The 17,300-nt window shown below is 47.2% G+C and overlaps 1 protein-coding gene across 3 annotated transcripts in view; it reads right to left on the minus strand.

The window, feature by feature from the left end:
* LOC147596811 (junction-mediating and -regulatory protein-like) overlaps positions 1 to 16,202 on the minus strand; it is a 124,804-nt gene extending 108,602 nt beyond the window's left edge. The window contains exons 1-2 of one of the 3 annotated variants that reach the window (XM_086769526.1): positions 15,942 to 16,202; positions 15,300 to 15,818 (exon numbers count right to left, since the gene is read on the minus strand). In XM_086769526.1, coding sequence (XP_086625652.1) covers positions 15,300 to 15,818; positions 15,942 to 16,202 — 780 coding nt within the window. Of the gene's footprint in view, positions 1 to 15,299 lie in introns of all 3 variants that reach the window. The other 2 variants (XM_086769525.1, XM_086769524.1) reach the window with 2 other exon arrangements.
* Between the last annotated feature and the right edge of the window lie 1,098 nt (positions 16,203 to 17,300).

The following is a 17,300-nucleotide window of genomic DNA, read 5'->3' on the forward strand; positions in this document are numbered from 1 at the left end:
GCATCCTACAGCTATTTGTAATAAGCTTTTATCAATCCACCAAAAAGATTTCTGAATATATCAAAATCATCTCCTTGTTGCAGTTTCTGTACTCCTTTTTGCAAGTTTTGAATACTTTTGTGAATAGATTCCGAATGATCAGACAGATTCATGCAGCAAAGCCCATCAAAATCCTGGCAACTATGATTTTGTGTTAATAATAAAAAATCTATTGCTGCTTGTCGTAGTTCAGCCCCGATCAGGACCAGACTACACAGTCTCCCTCTCGCTCCCCCCACCCTCCGAGAGAATAGGGGGAGATGATATAAGAAAAACGGCTCAAGGTTTGAGATAAGGACGGGGAGAAATCCTTAAAGTTACCGTCACGCGTTGTTTTACGCCACTGTATCATCGTCAGGGGAAGAACTCCTCGCATTCCTCCTCTGCTCCAGCGTGGGGTCCCTCCCACAGGCCACAGTCCTTCGTGGAACTGCTCCGGCGTGGGTCATCTCTTCCACGGAGTGCAGTCCCTCTAGAACAGCTGCCCCAGAGGGCCCTCCATGGGCCACAGCCTCCTTCAGGCCTCCACCTGCTCTGGCGTGGGGTCCTCCACGGGCTGCAGGTGGATCCCTGCCCCTCCGTGGACCTCCATGGGCTGCAGGGGGACAACCCGCTCCACCATGGTCTTCACCACGAGCTGCAGAGGAATCTTGGCCAGGAGCCATATTACTCCTCCCCCTCCTTCTTCACTGACCTTGGCGTCTGCAGCCGTTCCTCAGAACAGGCTGGCAGACGTCTCTCAGGATCCTTTTTACATCTTATTCACTTCTCATCTCCTCTCCACTTCTTGCAGCCGGGCCGGGCTGAGTTGGGCCCAGTCGGCTGCCCGGCGGGAGGCCAGAGGGTGAGGCCTGCAAGGCCCATGAGGCTCGCGCCTCCCCCTCTCTGCCCCCCACTCAGCTGCTTCACATCTTCTCCTCCTCTTTTTCCTGTTTTCCCCTACTTAAATACGTTATCGCAGAGGCGTTATCACGGGACATTCTGCTACCAATTGGCTCGGCCTTGGCCAGCAGCGGGTCCGCCCTAGGCCCGGCCGAGTCCACTGAACAAAGGGGAGCGACTTCTAGCAGCTTCCTACAGAAGCTACCACCTTAGGCCCCCCCTCACTAACAAAACCAGAACACTGCTCTATTCTGTTACCAACCTAACTACGCTGGAGACACCACCGAACAGGAGGGTGATTATCAGCTGGGTCAGAGCAGAGAAAGGAGGCAGGCACAGCACCTTCAGGGCGTCCCCTGTTGTTCGTAGAGTGCGCGCGCTCTGGGTCCCCCCTTCTCTCTGCTCTGAGCCACCTCTATCTACAGCCTCAGCAGATTCAGTAGAAGAGTACTGACTAGATGTTGCTGCACCCGTGGCCAGCGCATAGCAACAAGGCCTGTCAAATGTGCTCTGCAGGCTAACAGCGGTTCTGTTTTGTAAAGTAGTGTAGCATATAGAATCTATATCAGTTAGCAGCGTTGATAGTGCCGATGCAGTTTCGTTTATTTGCTTAGCAAGCCAACAGCCCAATTTATTTAGCGTAGCTAATGCCTAGGCACTTGCCACACCAGGTGCAAAGATTGCAGCAGCAATAATTTCACTTGGGTTCCAAGACTCTATATTGTCTTGGCAGTCAGATTCAAAGCTATGTGTACTTCGTTTAGGTCTTTTATGCTGTAAAATCACTGTATTATTGGGTATAAACATCTCCAAGGTTCCCATGGTGCAGGGGCCCCCTTTTATATGGGAGGGTATCCCTGCCCACGCACGGTCTCCACATATGAAAAACACCCCATCAGGGAGGCCCACTGGAGTAGTCCTGGATTTTGACGTGTTAGTGCTCACATGATTACACCGCACTGTATCATTGCAATGTATAGGTTCTGAAGCACTTAAAATCACTACCCCTCTAGAAACATTAGCTCCTGAATAGTTAAAAAATAGACAGAAGTCCATCTTTACTGATCCCAAAAGTTCGCTCTCGTGGTTCAGTACGCAGCGTTCGCGGCTGCTGTTGTTTTATACAGAGTTGCCATCCTACCGTTATCTGGCAGGCTAACCAAGCATGTTGTGAAAGGGTTATTTGCAGATGATACAGACAGACGAGTGGTATCCTGTCCCATGGCATTAGCCATAGTTACCCATACATTTCTTCTCTCCTTTACTGATGTCCATGGAGCTGCCATACAGCTTCCTAACACTCCGATGAACGCAAGGCAGCCTGGAGCGCTGGTCGTACCCATCGTGCAGGGATCCACTTGTTTACTGCTCCTGTAGAGACACAAGCATATCCTTTCCCCCACGTCATAAGAGGGAACGGTCCTTCCCAATTACCTGTTTCCAGATTCTTAGCCATCACTGGAGCTTGCCCTCGGATGGCCTCATGTACAGTAGATGATCCAAAATGTTTCTGTATTGGGGAAGAATTGTCACTCCAACGATTTAGAGAATTGAGCACATACATTGCTTTCGCTAACTTTTTGTTTGCAGACTTCCCTTCCATTCCCCCTTCTTGTTTTAACAACATATTTTTAAGTGTGCCATGGGCACGTTCAATGATGGCCTGTCTAGTGGGGTTATGTGGGATACCAGGAACATGCTCGATGCCCCAAAGAGCAAGGAAGGTTTGGACTGCGCGAGAAGCATACGCTGGCCCATTATCTGTTTTTATATGCATGGGAACCCCCATAAAAGCAAACGCTGATGTCCACTGCTGGGAAACATCTTGAGCACGTTCTCCTGTATGAGCAGAGGCAAACAATAAGCTGGAATGGGTATCAATGGTTACATGCACATATTTGTGTCCTCCCAATGATGGGACATGAGTTATATCAGATTGCCATAATTCTTGAGAGCACAAACTGCGCAGATTAACCCCATATAAAGGTGGCATAATTGTGTTTTGGCAACTGCTACAGGAACGCACAATTGCCCGAGCTTGTTCCCATGTCAGCTTAAATTGTCGCTGAAGGGCTGCAGAGTTTTGGTGATAAAATTCATGGGATAGCTTAGCTTGCATGAGTGTGTTTGGAAGGAGGGCCACATTAGTGAGAGCATCTGCTCTCCTGTTACCTTCTGTGACAGGTCCTGGAAGCGAAGTGTGAGCTCTCAGATGTACAATAACGTAAGGATGATCCTGCACATGTAATACCGATAATAGCTGTTGAAACTGGTCATACAACAAAGGATTATTAATTTCCTTTAACATTGCCCATTCAGTGCATTGTATTACATTGACCACATAGGCAGAATCGGAGACAATAGTGAGGGATTTATCTTTCCACTTATACAAAGCTCGTACCACCGCTGCAAGTTCTACAATTTGGGTTGAACCTTCTACCAATTGTACATCATGATGCCACTCACCATCCTGCTTCCAAACAATTACAGATTTGTGCGTTTTTTCCTGATCCATCTGTAAATACTGTCAAGGCGCTTTTTATGGGAGTGCAACTTAGATGAGTTGCTGGATACATTAATTCTCCTAAAAATTGCAGCACTGGTTGCTTGGGTCAATGAATGGAGATCTGTAGCAAAACTGTTTGTAATGCTGTTTGTGCTTCTGGAATTAGTCTCCTAGGAGAGGTTAAATCTGAGTCTCCTTTAAGTATTTGGAATAGTGGAGAAAGCAATTCTGTAGAGAGGCCTAGAGCCGGGCGTACCCAGTTGATAGCTCCCAGCAATTTCTGCAAATCATTTAAGGTAAGCACTGTTTGAGGGATTTTTAACTTTTGTGGCGCAATTGTTCTTTCCATAATTTGTCAGCCGAGATACTGCCAGGGACACACCTTTTGAATTTTTTCTTGAGCAATAACCAATTTAAATCAGGATAATGCACTGGTGATATCATTAAGAACTCTGCCCACCAGAGAATCATCAGGTGCTGCAATTAGGATGTCATCCATATAATGATAAATGAGGCTATTCTTATGTAAGTGCCTTACTGGTGCTATGGCCTGTGTGACGTACCATTGGGAGATGGTTGGACTGTTTTTCATACCCTGCGGAAGTACTGTCCAGTGATATCGCTGACTGGGTTCTCCCATATTGTTTGAAGGCACAGAAAATACGAATAGTGGAGCATCCTCAGGATGCAAAGGCATAGTGAAAAAACAATCTTTTAAATCAATAATGATAATATTCCAATCTCGAGGTATCATTGAAGGAGATGGTAACCCCTGTTGCAAAGGTCCCATATCCTCAATTACCAAATTTACTGCCCTTAAATCCTGTAAGAGTCGCCATTTACCTGATTTTTAATATATTACAAACACAGGTGCATTCCAGGGACTGTCTGTTGGCTGTATGTGTCCAAGTTGTAATCGCTCGTCAAGTAACTTATTCAAATGTTGTTGTTTTCTCTTGCTAAAGGCCACTGGTCGACCCAGATGGGAGTATCTGTTAACCATGTCAGTTTTTGGGTAAGCTGCCCCCGCCCCGCCGGATGGGGGGAGCGTCTGGCAGCGGCCATGGCCCCAGGCACATAACAGGAAAAAAAAAAAAAGGCCTGAGGTGTGAGACAAGAAAAGGGAGAGATTCTTAAAGCTACCATTACAGGCAAAACAGACCCGACCTGGGGAAACTTATTCATTTATTACTAAAACCAAAGCAGGATAATGACAAAGGGAACAAGATAACCTCTCCCCACCCCTCCCTCTTCTCAGGCTTAACACCATCTCCACTTCCTTTCCCCCCACCCCAAGCAGGACAGGGCAGGCAGGGGGCGGGAAGAGGGAATGGGGGCCACGGTCAGCTAATCACACGTTGCCTTACACTGCAGTTTACTAAGAGGAAACCTACAACAATAACAAAATATATGGACGTTAATATATACAAAATGAATAATGTAGAATTTCTCACCACTCGGTCTCCAAATGACCAATGCTCTGTCTGTCTTTGGCCCAGCTTCCTGCACCTGCACGTTAACGAGACTTGGAAAGCCAGACAGTGTCCTTGGTCTCATTAACAACAACCCTGATCATCAGAGTGTTTTTATCAACATTCTTCACACACAAAATCCAAAGCTTCTGAGAGGAAAATTAACTCCATCCCTGCTAAAACCAAGACAGTATTCACCCCTTATTCCATACCATTTACTTCATGCTTATACGCACACACACAGACTGCCTATACCTGTCTAGGAAACTTTTCATTTCCTCCGGACTATAATCTGTTAATTTGTCTGTTTGCACTGTCTGTCCATTTCCACTTAAAGATCTTATAACTTAACGCTGCGCCTTGCATGGCAACAATACCAACCTGGATGTATCACTTGTTCCAATGGGGTCGACCTGCGACACCGCATACACCAGAACACTCAGCTATAGCACAAATATAAATCAGCTGGAATAAGCTTACGTCCACACCAACAACACTGAACAGTAACAAAAATATGACACCATTGACACAAAGGACACACAAGCACACAAAAAAAAGCATGACACTGTCGACAGGAAGGACACGCACACAAACATGCCACCTCTATAACAAGGAAGCTCCAAAGACTGAGGGTTCCTTTTCCGGATCTATGGGACCTGGATCAAAGGGATTTTCCGGCTCGCTGTTAGTCTTTGTTTCCATGGGCGGAGGAACGGACGGGGTAACGGGTGCTGTCGGATCCCCTTTCTGCGTGTGATTCTTTAAGGCTTCACACATTACACGCCACACTGGTAATAACCTTTGAGCAGCAGGGTCACCCTGCGTTGCACAGTCCCATAGATCAACATTTACACTGTCCCAGGTGCCCACCGTGTATATATTGGAGGTGTTAGCATCTGATATGTGAGCAGACACTCAAATCAACAAACTCTTCAAGTCAGTGTTATTAATAGCACAGTTCTGTTCCTCTAACACCTTTGTTAGAGTCGTTAAAATTGATTTATGTTCCTTTGAAGCAGTGCTTCTTGTCATTCCTAGCCACATTACCTCCCTTATTCAAGGTAACGGATACTGCACAGACTTCCCCAGTTTGGCTAGGTTTCTTTTTGGAGCCATGCTCCCCCTCCTTCCCGGCCGCTTACCTCCCTTCCTCGAGGTAACAAATTCGCTGTGCAGGCTTCCTACCAATCAGCCGGGCGTTCCCACTGGAATCACAGTCTTCTAATCTTCACTACTTCTAACAAGTCCCTGTTCGGGCGCCATCTGTGTGGGAATGTAGTCACAGACCCCCCCACATGCTAAGCGAAAATCATTTATTGTTACAGCTTATGTGCTTATATACCCTCCGATCGTCCAACCACCACCAGATGTCCTTTATCTTGTTTTCCTTCTCTCAGAAAGTCCCTTGTTTCTCATTCCCATGGCTTCTGATACTCGTCGTCCCCAACAGGCTCCCATCCTCAAAAACTCTCAGTCTTCTAATCTAGATCAGTTTATATTACATGGTTAAACCTACAGTTGCTATTAGCCTCATACACCCCATTAAGAGGACAAAACTTCTGAACGCTCAATTTTTAACACAGTAAAATGTTTACAACAGCAGAATATCTTATTTATAAGTTTTTACTATATAGTAAATTAACAACAACTTGTGACAAATTTTTAAAAATAAACTTACTTGACTTTATCTAGGGTTTGGTTTTGGGTTTTTTTTTCTGGGATAGAGAGAAGAAACAATGTAATTGTATTATTACTAGCAACTCCTCAGTACTCCAGATGCCCAAAAATCACAATATATGTTCTAGGTGCAGGCTCCTCTATAGAATTCAATACATGTTCATTTGCTTCACTTGCTTTTGTATGGTACTAAGAAAATAAATTGTGGCATTATAGAATCACCCATTATTGTATCACCAAATGTTAATAGTTGATTCTTTTCTGGAGAAAATAAAGCAGGAAGAGGAGGGAGTTACACGCTATGATCCTTATGAGTCCATATCAACTTGAGATATTCTATGATTCAATTTAGAAGATACTATCAACAGGCTCAACATCCCACAATGCAACCGTATTCTGCTAACTCCTATTTTGCAGTTTGCATTCTGTATTGGGTTTGCATGGCAAAGTTTTAGTAGCGGAGGAGCTACAGGGGTGGCTTCTATGAGAAGTTGCTGTAAGTTTCCCCCATGTCCAACAGAGTCAATGTCAGTTGGCTCAAAGATGGACCTGCCACTGGCCAAGGCTGAGCCAATCAGCGAGGGTGGTAGCACCTCTGTGATAATATATTTAAGAAGGGAAAATAAACCAAAACAAAACACCTGCAGTGGAACAGTAGCTGGTAGAGAGGAGTGAGAATATGTGAGAGAAACAACCCTGCAGAAGACACCAAGGTCGGTGGAGAAGGAGGGGGAGGAGGTGCTCCAGGCACTGGAGCAGAAATTCCCCTGCGGCCTGTGGTAAAGACCATGGTGAGGCAGATTCTCTCCCTGCAGCCCATGGAGGTCCATGGAGGAGCAGATATCCACCTGCAGCCCATGGAGGACCCCACGCCAGAGCAGGTGGATGCACCTGAAGGAGGCTGTGACCCCATGGAGGGCCTGTGCTGCAGCATGCTCCTAGTAGGACCTCTGACCCTGTGGAAAGGACCCATGCTGGAGCAGTTTATGGAGGACTGTCTCACATGGGAGGGACTCCACACTGGAGCAGGGGAAGAGTGTGAGGAGTCCTCCCTCTGAGGAGGAAGGAGTGGCAGAGACAACATGTAATGAACTGACAGCAACCCCAATTCCTCATCCCCCTGTGCAGTTCAGGGGGAGGAAGTAGAAAAAAATCAGGAGTGAAGTTGAACCTGGGAAGAAGGGAGAGGTGGGAGGAAGGTGTTTTAAAATTTAGTGTTATTTTCTCATTACCCTACTCTAATTTGACTGGTAATAAATTAAATTAATTTTCCCCAAGTTGAGTCTATTTTGCCCTTGATGGTAATTGCCAAGTGATGTCCCTGTCCTTATCTCAGCCCACAAGCTTTTCATCATATTTTCTCTCCCCGGCCAGCTGAGGAGTGAGAGTGATAGAACAGTTTAGTGGGCACCTGGGATCCAGCCAAGGTCAACTCACCACACGTTCAAAGCAACAGCTCAGATATATATACATAACATCAATGAGTTAGTCATTATGTAGCTTAAGAATATCATCATCCTCCTTCCCTCTCCTATCTTATCTTTCTTCGCTCCCTACCATATTCCTTATGGCTAAGTTTTCATCTCCTGAAAAAATAAACAAGTTAGATGACCAAGCCCTCACTTTGACTGACATTCTCACCCATAACAGCAATTTCCTGGTGCACTGCAATGGTATGTTTCTAGGTCCTTCACTTAGGTTGTGGCAATCCCAGGCACAAATACAGGCTGGGCAGAGAATGTATTGAGAGCAGCCCTGAGGAGAAGGACTTGGGAGTGTTAGTGGACGAGAAGCTCAACGTGAGCAGGCAATGCACCCTTGTGGCCCAGAAAGCCAACCACATCCTGGGCTGCATCAAGAGGAGCGTGGCCAGCAAGGTGAGGTGATTCTCCCCCTCTACTCTGCCCTGGTGAGACCCCACCTGGAATGCTGCATCCAGCTCTGGAGCCCCCAACATAAGAAGAACATGGACCAGTTGGAGAGGGTCCAGAGGAGGGCCACGAAGATGATAAAAGGGCTGGAGCACCTCTCTTATGAGGACAGGCTGAGAGAGTTTTTAGAATCATAGAATCATAGAATCACATGGTTGGATGGGACCTATAAGATCATCTAGTCCAACCGTCTTCCCACTACCATTGCTGCCACAGCTACTAAACCATATCCTGTAGCTTCTCATCAAGCTGCCTCTTGAACACTGCCAGGGACGGAGACTCCACCACCTCCCTGGGCAGGCCGTTCCAGTGCCTTACCACTCTTTGAGAGAAAAAGTTTTTCCTCAAGTCCAATCTAAACCTCCTCTGGTACAACTTGTGGCCATTTCCTCGGGTCCTGTTTGTTGCCTGGAAGAAGAGGCCAAACCCCTGTTCATCACAACCTGAGTTGGGGCTGTTCAGCCTGGAGAAGAGGAGGCTCTAAGGAGACCTTATAGCAGCCTTCCAGTACCTCAAGGGGGCTGTTCTGGTTTTGTTAGTGAGGGGGGGGCCTAAGGCGGTAGCTTCTGTAGGAAACTGCTAGAAGTTGCTCCCCTTTGTTTAGTGGACTCGGCCGGGCCTAGGGCAGACCCACTGCTGGCCAAGGCCAAGCCAAGTGGTAGCAAAATGTCCTGTGATAACACCTCTGCGATAATGTATTTAAGTAGGGGAAAACAGAAAAAGAGGAGGAGAGATGTGAAGCAGCTGAGCGGGGGGCAGAGAGGGGGAGGCGCGAGCCTTGTGGGCCTTCCAGGCCTCACCCTCTGGCCTCCTGCTGGGCAGCCGACTGGGCCCAACTCGGCCCGGCCTGGCTGCAAGAATTGGAGAAGAGATGAGAAGTTGAAGTGAATAAGATGTAAAAAGGATCCTGAGAGGCGTCTGCCAGCCTGTTGTGAGGAATGGCTGCAGACGCCAAGGTCAGTGAAGAAGGAGGGGGAGGATTAACGCGGCTCCTGGCCAAGATTCCTCTGCAGCTCGTGGTGAAGACCATGGTGGAGCAGGTTGTCCCCCTGCAGCCCATGGAGGTCCACGGAGGGGCAGAGATCCACCTGCAGCCCGTGGAGGACCCCACGCCGGAGCAGGTGGAGGCCTGAAGGAGGCTGTGGCCCGTGGAGGGCCCACTGGGGCAGCTGTTCTGGAGAGACTGCACCCGTGGAAGAGATGACCCACGCTGGAGCAGTTTCACGAAGGACTGTGGCGTAGGGGTGGGACCCCACAATGGAGCAGGGGAGGAATGCAAGGAGTTCTTCCCCCGACCATGAAACAGCGGCATAAAACAACACGTGATGAAGTGACCGCGACCCCCATTCCCTTCCCCCCCCCCCCCCCCCCCCCCCCAGTGCCGCTCAGGTGGTGAGGTAGTAGAGGTAATGTTAAGCCCGGGAAGAGGGAGGGGTGGGGGGAGGTTATCTTGTTCTCTGTCTCATTCTCCTGCTAATTTTAGAAATAAATGAGTGTTTTTCCCCCAGTCAAGTCTATTTTGTCCGTAATGGTAACTTTAAGGATTTCTCCCTGTCCTTATCTCAAACCTTGAGCCATTTTTCCTTATATCATCTCCTCCTATTCTCTGGGAGGGTGGGGGGAGCGAGAGAGAGACTGCGTAGGCTGGTCCCGATCGGGGCTGAACTACGACAGGGGCCCACAAGAAAGATGGGGAGAGGCTGTTCAGTAGGGCCTGTTGTGACAGGACTAGGGGTAATGGTTTCAAAATAGAGGGAGGTAGATTTAGATTAGATATTAGGAAAAATTTTTTACAATGCGAGTTGTAGAACACTGGAACAGGTTGCCCAGAGAGGTGGTGGAGGCCCCATCCCTGGAAACGTTCAAGGCCAGGATGGATGAGGCTCTGAGCAACCTGATCTAGTCGGGGATGTCCCTGCTCCTTGCAGGGGGGTTGGACTAGATGACCTTTGAAGGTCCCTTCCAACCCTAACCATTCTATAATTCTAAAAGCACCTCCTCAAAGAGGAAAAAGGGTCGGTGCAGTCATTTTTGAAAACCTCTACTTTTCAGTAGCTTCTCCAGCTCTGTGGTAGCAATATTTACATATATAAAGAACAACATAAACTTCACTAATCATCTGTAAGCAATGTCTTGTCATATTATAGTGTCGTAGTTCAGTCCTGATTGGGACCAGACTACGCAGTCTCTCTCTCACTCCCCCCACCCTCCGAGAGAACTGGGGGAGATGATATAAGGAAAAAAGGCTCAAGGTTTGAGATAAGGACAGGGAGAAATCCTTAAAGTTACCGTTACAGGCAAAACAGACTCGACTTGGGGAAAACTATTCATTTATTACTAAAACTAGCAGGATAATGAGACAGGGAACAAGATAACCTCCCCCCACCCCTCCCTCTTCCCGGGCTTAACATTATCTCTACTACCTTCCCCACCCTGGAGCAGCACAGGGGGGAAGAGGGAATGGGGTTTATGGTCAGTCCATCACACATTGTTTTACGCTGCTGCTTCATGGTCGGGGGAAGAACTCCTCACATTCCTCCCCTGCTCCATCGTAGGGTCCCTCCCACAGGCCACAGTCCTTCGTGAAACTGCTCCAGCGTGGGTCATCTCTTCCACGGAGTGCAGTCTCTCCAGAACAGCTGTCCCAGCGGGCCCTCCATGGGCCACAGCCTCCTTCAGGCATCCACCTGCCCTGACATGGGGTCCTCCATGGGCTGCAGGTGGATCTCTGCCCCTCTGTGGACCTCCATGGGCTGCAGGGGGACAACCTGCTCCACCATGGTCTTCACCACAGGCTGCAGGGGAACCTTGGCCAGGAGCAGCATTACTCCTCCCCCTCCTTCTTCACTGACCTTGGTGTCTGCAGCCATTCCTCTCACAAGAGAAAATTCTTTACAACAGGCTGGCAGACACCTCTCAGGATCCTTTTTACATCTCATTTACATCTCCTCTCCACTTCTTGCAGCCGGGCCGGGCCGAGTCAGCCACCTATCGGGAGGCCAGAGGGTGAGGCCTGCAAGGCCCAAAAGGCTCACGCCTCCCTCTCTCTGCCCCCCGCTCAGCTGCTTCACATCTTCTCGTCTTTTTTTTTTTTTTTCCCTGTTTTCCCCTTCTTAAATACTGTATCCCAGAGGCGTTATCACAGGACATTCTGCTACTAATTGGCTCAGCCTTGGCCAGCAGCAGGTCTGTCCTAGGCCCGGCCGAGTCCACTGAACAAAGGGGAGCGACTTCTAGCAGTTTCCTACAGAAGCTACCACCTTAGCCCCCCCCCCTCAATAAACAAAACCAAAACATATAGAAAGAAATGTAAGAAGATGCAATGACTATAGAAAATCTGCTTTCAAATTCTAAACCTGCCTGTGTAATACTATCTCAGCCAGAAACAGAGGGGAAAAATAGTTCCTGGATTTAGAAAGCAGTATTAAAAGGCATTGACTTGAAAGCAGGATATTCAATTCAAGAGAAAGAAAATAATGCTGGAAAAATTGAGTAAATATGCAAGAAGACAAAGTTAAACACAAATAAAAGGCATGTATTTAGATAGGGAAATGAACTATGAGACTGGCAAGCTGCTGTCTTCAGTTTCTAAAAATTAAGTCTAAGCTTACTAAGAGTCATATCAAACAGTATTGCTATATTCTATAGAATGTACTCTTATTTTTCATGTAAGACAAGTTCTGTCAAGGAAGATCTAGTTTTTCAAGCAGATGTCATTTTCTTTGTGTACATATCATTTGTACATGTTTACAAGAAATGTACATTATTTTAAGCATTCTACTGATTTCAGATACAGCAGCAGTATTTATCACCTCCAGCTAGCTCTTGTCAAACTAAGAAGGCATTAATAAAACAACGCATGAAGTCTATCTACATATGTATGCCATAAATCTAATTAACCTACAATCACAATTCTATACATCTCTGCAGCTACCTATAAACAGAAGTAAAAGGGAAGGGCAGTAGAAAAGAAAAAAAATTTACTCAAGAAGATATCAAATGGAAGAAGGGTAAAAGATAAAAGATTTCCAATTAAAATGTAAATTGTTATTTTGCTTCAGACTTAGAAGGTTTTAATATACAGACTAAAAAGAGAGAAGCAAATACTGTTATAATGTGGTCTAATATCCTTTAAACACTGAATTCCTAGAAGCCATTTTAAAGCATGTATTTTAAAATGCTATGTAATCACACCTTAGATTTTCAGCAACTTTAAGTCCACCATATGATTAAGCTGTTGCATATTTAATTATCCTTGCTGCTATAAGGGCCCCAGGATCTCAAGTGATATAGCCCATCTACCATACATCCATGTCTTCCGTAAGTATCACATCATAATTGTTTAACTTGTAACATGTATTTACATAAATAGAACACATTTCAGAAACTCACTGAAACACTTTGAAAAAAAAATATCCATGTGATTTGGATTTTTATTATTTGCAGAAAAGAGGAGGGAGAGAACCATTCCACATTTAATTCTGATTTAATTCTGCTTATCTGAAAATGTATCACAGTATCCTTATGGCGGATTTTTTTTTTTAAACAGGCATAAACTTAATGAACAAGGGCTCCAAACAACTGTTTATTAGTTTTCAAAAATGAAGTAGAACAATATTTACTCCTTCAGATACAAGTTTTTACTTTAACATAAATTAACTGTTCTTAAGTTATTCCAAAATTAATAGTTTTATTTGAAATAATAAAAATATGTCCTATTTCAAAACTGCAAATTATGCAGTAGAAATTGATTTCAGGTCATACAGTTGCTCTACAACTATTTTTCTTCCTCATCTTGGATCTGTTTCTACTTGCAACATTTTTCTGGTTTATTAAAGGTTTATAATTGAGACAGAGATAAAAATGCCTATTACAGAGGGTAGCAATTATTAACTGCCGTGAAAATAAACTGGTTTATTTACACAATCAATTTACACAACTGGCAGTAGTACAGCTGTACTGACTTTAGGTACACTACTGGATTGGTTATCATGGGAAAGGAAGGTTGTACTGCAGTCAACTACACAAATACGCTCTGCCATTTTGTCTGCACCAAGTTCTGAACATTAACAGAGAATAAGATGTTGTAGTTTAGAGATCCTGATGGATAAAGCTTGTGTTGCCTCTTGATAACTGTTTTTTTTTTTTCTGATAGTACTGGTGCTAACAAAATAAAAGTTAAGATTCTCCAAGAAACAAGTAGTTCTTGCGCAGTAATTCCAATTTAGCAAATCCTCAGAAATACCATGCGCTTTGAGTTAGGTACCCAGCTCCTAAACTCCACACGTTTAACGGGAACTTCTCTTGTCCTGCTCAGCTCCTTATAAAAACTGCTGAGCTGAAGGCCAAATGAATCTAAGCACACGCTCCCAAGCATTAATGCACTCAAAGAAAAAAAGTGGATGACAATATGCTTTCATATTCTCTGGACTAAAACTACTGCAGAAAACTATTAGACTAATTACCGGCTGCATATCAAAATTAATGAGGATTAATTCAGCCCTTTAAACAGCCATGAAAAAAAAAAAAAAAATCACAATGATATATCCTAACACAATAGTTTGGAAATAAACTTATATTTGACAATGCTATACTGAGATGCCCTTATCACGATTTCATCACTGATAAAACAACAATTTTCTCATACTCTGTAACTCCAGTCACTAAGGAAAAGCTAGGCCCAAATCCTACAAAGACTCAAAACTATACCATCAAAACCAGCAAGCACATACACTCATATTCCATTGAGGGAAAAAAAAACCCCAAAATGTTCACCACCACACATTTTTGGACACACAATATCTCTAGGATATATGTGGGCAGCTGAAGCAGCCAAACTTGATCTATATCCATACAACAGAATTTAGATGGTGTTTGCAAAAATAAAAAAATCCATAACACAATTCATACACACAGTCATACCTAGATAGATCCAGGTACATTCTGGACCAAGGCCACCGAAACATAAAAACAAGTGCAAAATTCTCCTTTTTCACTGGGAAAATGAGTCCTCATATACCTCAGTCCACAAAGATGTGAAAAAATTCTCACACACTGATGCTAGAAGTTAGCAGAACCTCCTCAACTACTTTCATCTAAACAGTATATGGTATGGGAAAAATAGATGGCATGTTCTGAAACATACAAGTCTTGTCAGACACTAGCAATGGCAACACAGTAAATACTCGCTAGAACCAGATAGCTTACTTGTTAAAATCCCAACTCTAAGAACTTACTAGCTGAACAAAAGTCGTAGTTACTCATCTCATTTGAAATAGCAGATTCAGCACCCAGAGCCTGTAAGAATCTAGAACTTTTTGGCCTCAAGTGCATAAATTGCACTGTCAAAATAAACACCACATGTTGCTGCTCCCATTAAACAGAAAAATTCAGACTCCAACACATCCTGGTATAAAGCAACACAAGAACAAAAGTCTGGGAGCAAGATCTTGCCAAATCCATCAGATTCTTGTTCACAAACATCTACGTTCAGTTGCACAGAGTCATACTTAGATGACTAAGGAAATCCACACCTTAAATCTTGGCCCTAGAGACCTTGGAAAGGTTGAGTCTCATTTTCTTACTTTGATTCTCAAAGCTTGCCTTTTTTTGTTTTGTTTTGGTTTTTTTTTTTAAACTAAATAGTTTTCCTGTACTTTTTTTTGTCCCGTGGATCGATCAATTCTGCAAAGGTAGAGGGGAGCAGCTGGAGAGAATAACTAAATAAGATGTCACAGAGTAAGGAAAAGGTAACACTAAGGTGGAGATATCTGGACCATGCGGTAACCTCACCTCCTGGATTCGCCTGCGGGCCCGCTGCAGCACCTCCTCGTACCCCTTTTGTCGCAGCTCACTCAGGCTCTCATAATACTCTTCGGGGTCGTCAGTCTCAGTAAAGAGTATCTGCGAAAGAATCTTCCAGCCGCAAGTATCCAAGCTATGGAGCAAGTAAACTTGCAGTTTGTAGCAGAGAGCGTCCATCTCCTGCTCGGATAGCTCCGGGGCTCCGAACAGCACCGTCCACACGCCCGAGGGCTCCTCGGGGAAAGCAGGCAGGTAGGGTTCCAGCTCCGAGTTCACCGAACACAGTTGCTGGTGCACAGCCCGCAAGTCTTGGAAGGAGAAGAGGCCGGCCCAGCTGCACTCCACCCCCACGGGCTCCGCATCGGGAGCGGCCGACTCAGCTGCCTGCAGCGGCGAGGGCGGCAGCGACAGCGAAGCGGCCTCTTCCTTCCCCAGCTCCAGCGCTTCTATCTCTTCGGCGGCAGCTGCTGCCTCTGGGCCCCGCAGCGGCCTCCGGGTCGGGCTGCTCTTGGCGCGCAGCGGGGTCTTCGGCAGCGCCTCGGCCGCCGCGCCCCGCTTGTATCCCCACAGCCCCGCCTCGGCGCGGAGATGCGAGGAGCCGCGCGCCAGGCCGGAGTCCGTGCCCCAGACCGAGCCCCTGCTCACCGTGGGGCTGCCGGTCTTGGGGGCGGCTCTAGCCTCGGGGCCGGTGGGGCCACCGCGGTAGAACTCGCGGGAGCTGCTGCGCTGGCGCTGGGCCGTACGGTTGTGGCAGGTGATAGCAAACTTGCCCTCGATCTCGTTCCAGGCTACGATGAAGACGAATTTACGCTTCTCCTGCTCCTGGAAGGCGTGAGGCCTCACGGCCACCCAGTCAGCCTCCAGCGTTTCTTCCAGAGTGAAGGCGGACATGACGCTGCACGGCTTCCCACGCACACACCACACTCCCCACTCGTGTCGTGTCGTGTCGTGTCCTGTCCTGTCCTGTCCGACAACAGCTCCCCGCAGCCTTGCCTCACTGTCCACCATCAGCCATCTTAGCGACGGGAGGACGGGGAAGGCACTGAAAGGGGAGGATGCGCTGGATCCCAACCGAGGCGGCGGGGGTGGGGAAGGACAGAGAGGAATCACTTCCTCTCTGCTCAGTATCCGCTGCGCGCCCACTGCCGAGAAATCCCGCCCCTACCACCTCTGGTCATCAACCTGCCACCGCGACGGATAATGCCCAGTACCCCCACACAGGTACTTCACGCACATCACGTGGGACAGGATCTGTTTACAAGTGGCAGTGGCGCTGAGGCAACTCAGCGCCGACCCCGCCCCGCGGCCTCCCGAAGCCCCGCCTTCCCCACTGGCTGTCGCCCTGGTTTCCCCAGAGGAGTGAGGTAGGCGGAGCCTCGCGCCCCGCCCCTTCTTCGCCGGCCACGCTCGCCATCTCTCGCTCTCCCGTGGTGAGCGGGGGGAAGGGTGATGCCCCGCCCCTTCCCTCGAACCTACAGCGCGGCCATTCGGCTATCGCGCGCTGTATGCTGGGAAGGCCGAGTGACGGGCCGTGGCCGTTAGGGGGTGGAGCCGGGACTGGAGCTCGGCGGCTCTGCGGGGGGGGAAGGGAGCGGGGTTACTGCCATCCGATTTCCCCTGGGGTCAGCTGAGCAGCGGCTGCCCAGTCGAAGCGGGCCGTTCAGGGTGAAATCTGCCACTTCTGTCGTGCTTGTACCGTGGCTCATGGCAGCAGCCTCTGCTTCAGGCAGCTTCTGAGGAAGCGCTGGCTTTGTTTGCCGTGGCTCTGGCCTTGCTGTTAACCCCCTGTCAGCCTGTCACCCTGGTGGGGCCCATTTGCTTCTATAGCCCTGCACAGAAGCTCCCCTGACTGCTCTCCACTAGCCTGAACCTAGTGCTTCCTTCCAGGGCCTCTGCCCCCAAGCTGCCAGAGGGTTTTTAAGTATGGGGGTCCATGAAGACAACAAATCTTCTCACAGGGAAATTATATGTGCAGGGGATTTGTTTCAC

The sequence above is a fragment of the Chlamydotis macqueenii genome, chromosome W (genome assembly GCF_036417535.1).
Source record: "Chlamydotis macqueenii isolate bChlMac1 chromosome W, bChlMac1.mat, whole genome shotgun sequence".
Taxonomy (NCBI): domain Eukaryota; kingdom Metazoa; phylum Chordata; class Aves; order Otidiformes; family Otididae; genus Chlamydotis; species Chlamydotis macqueenii.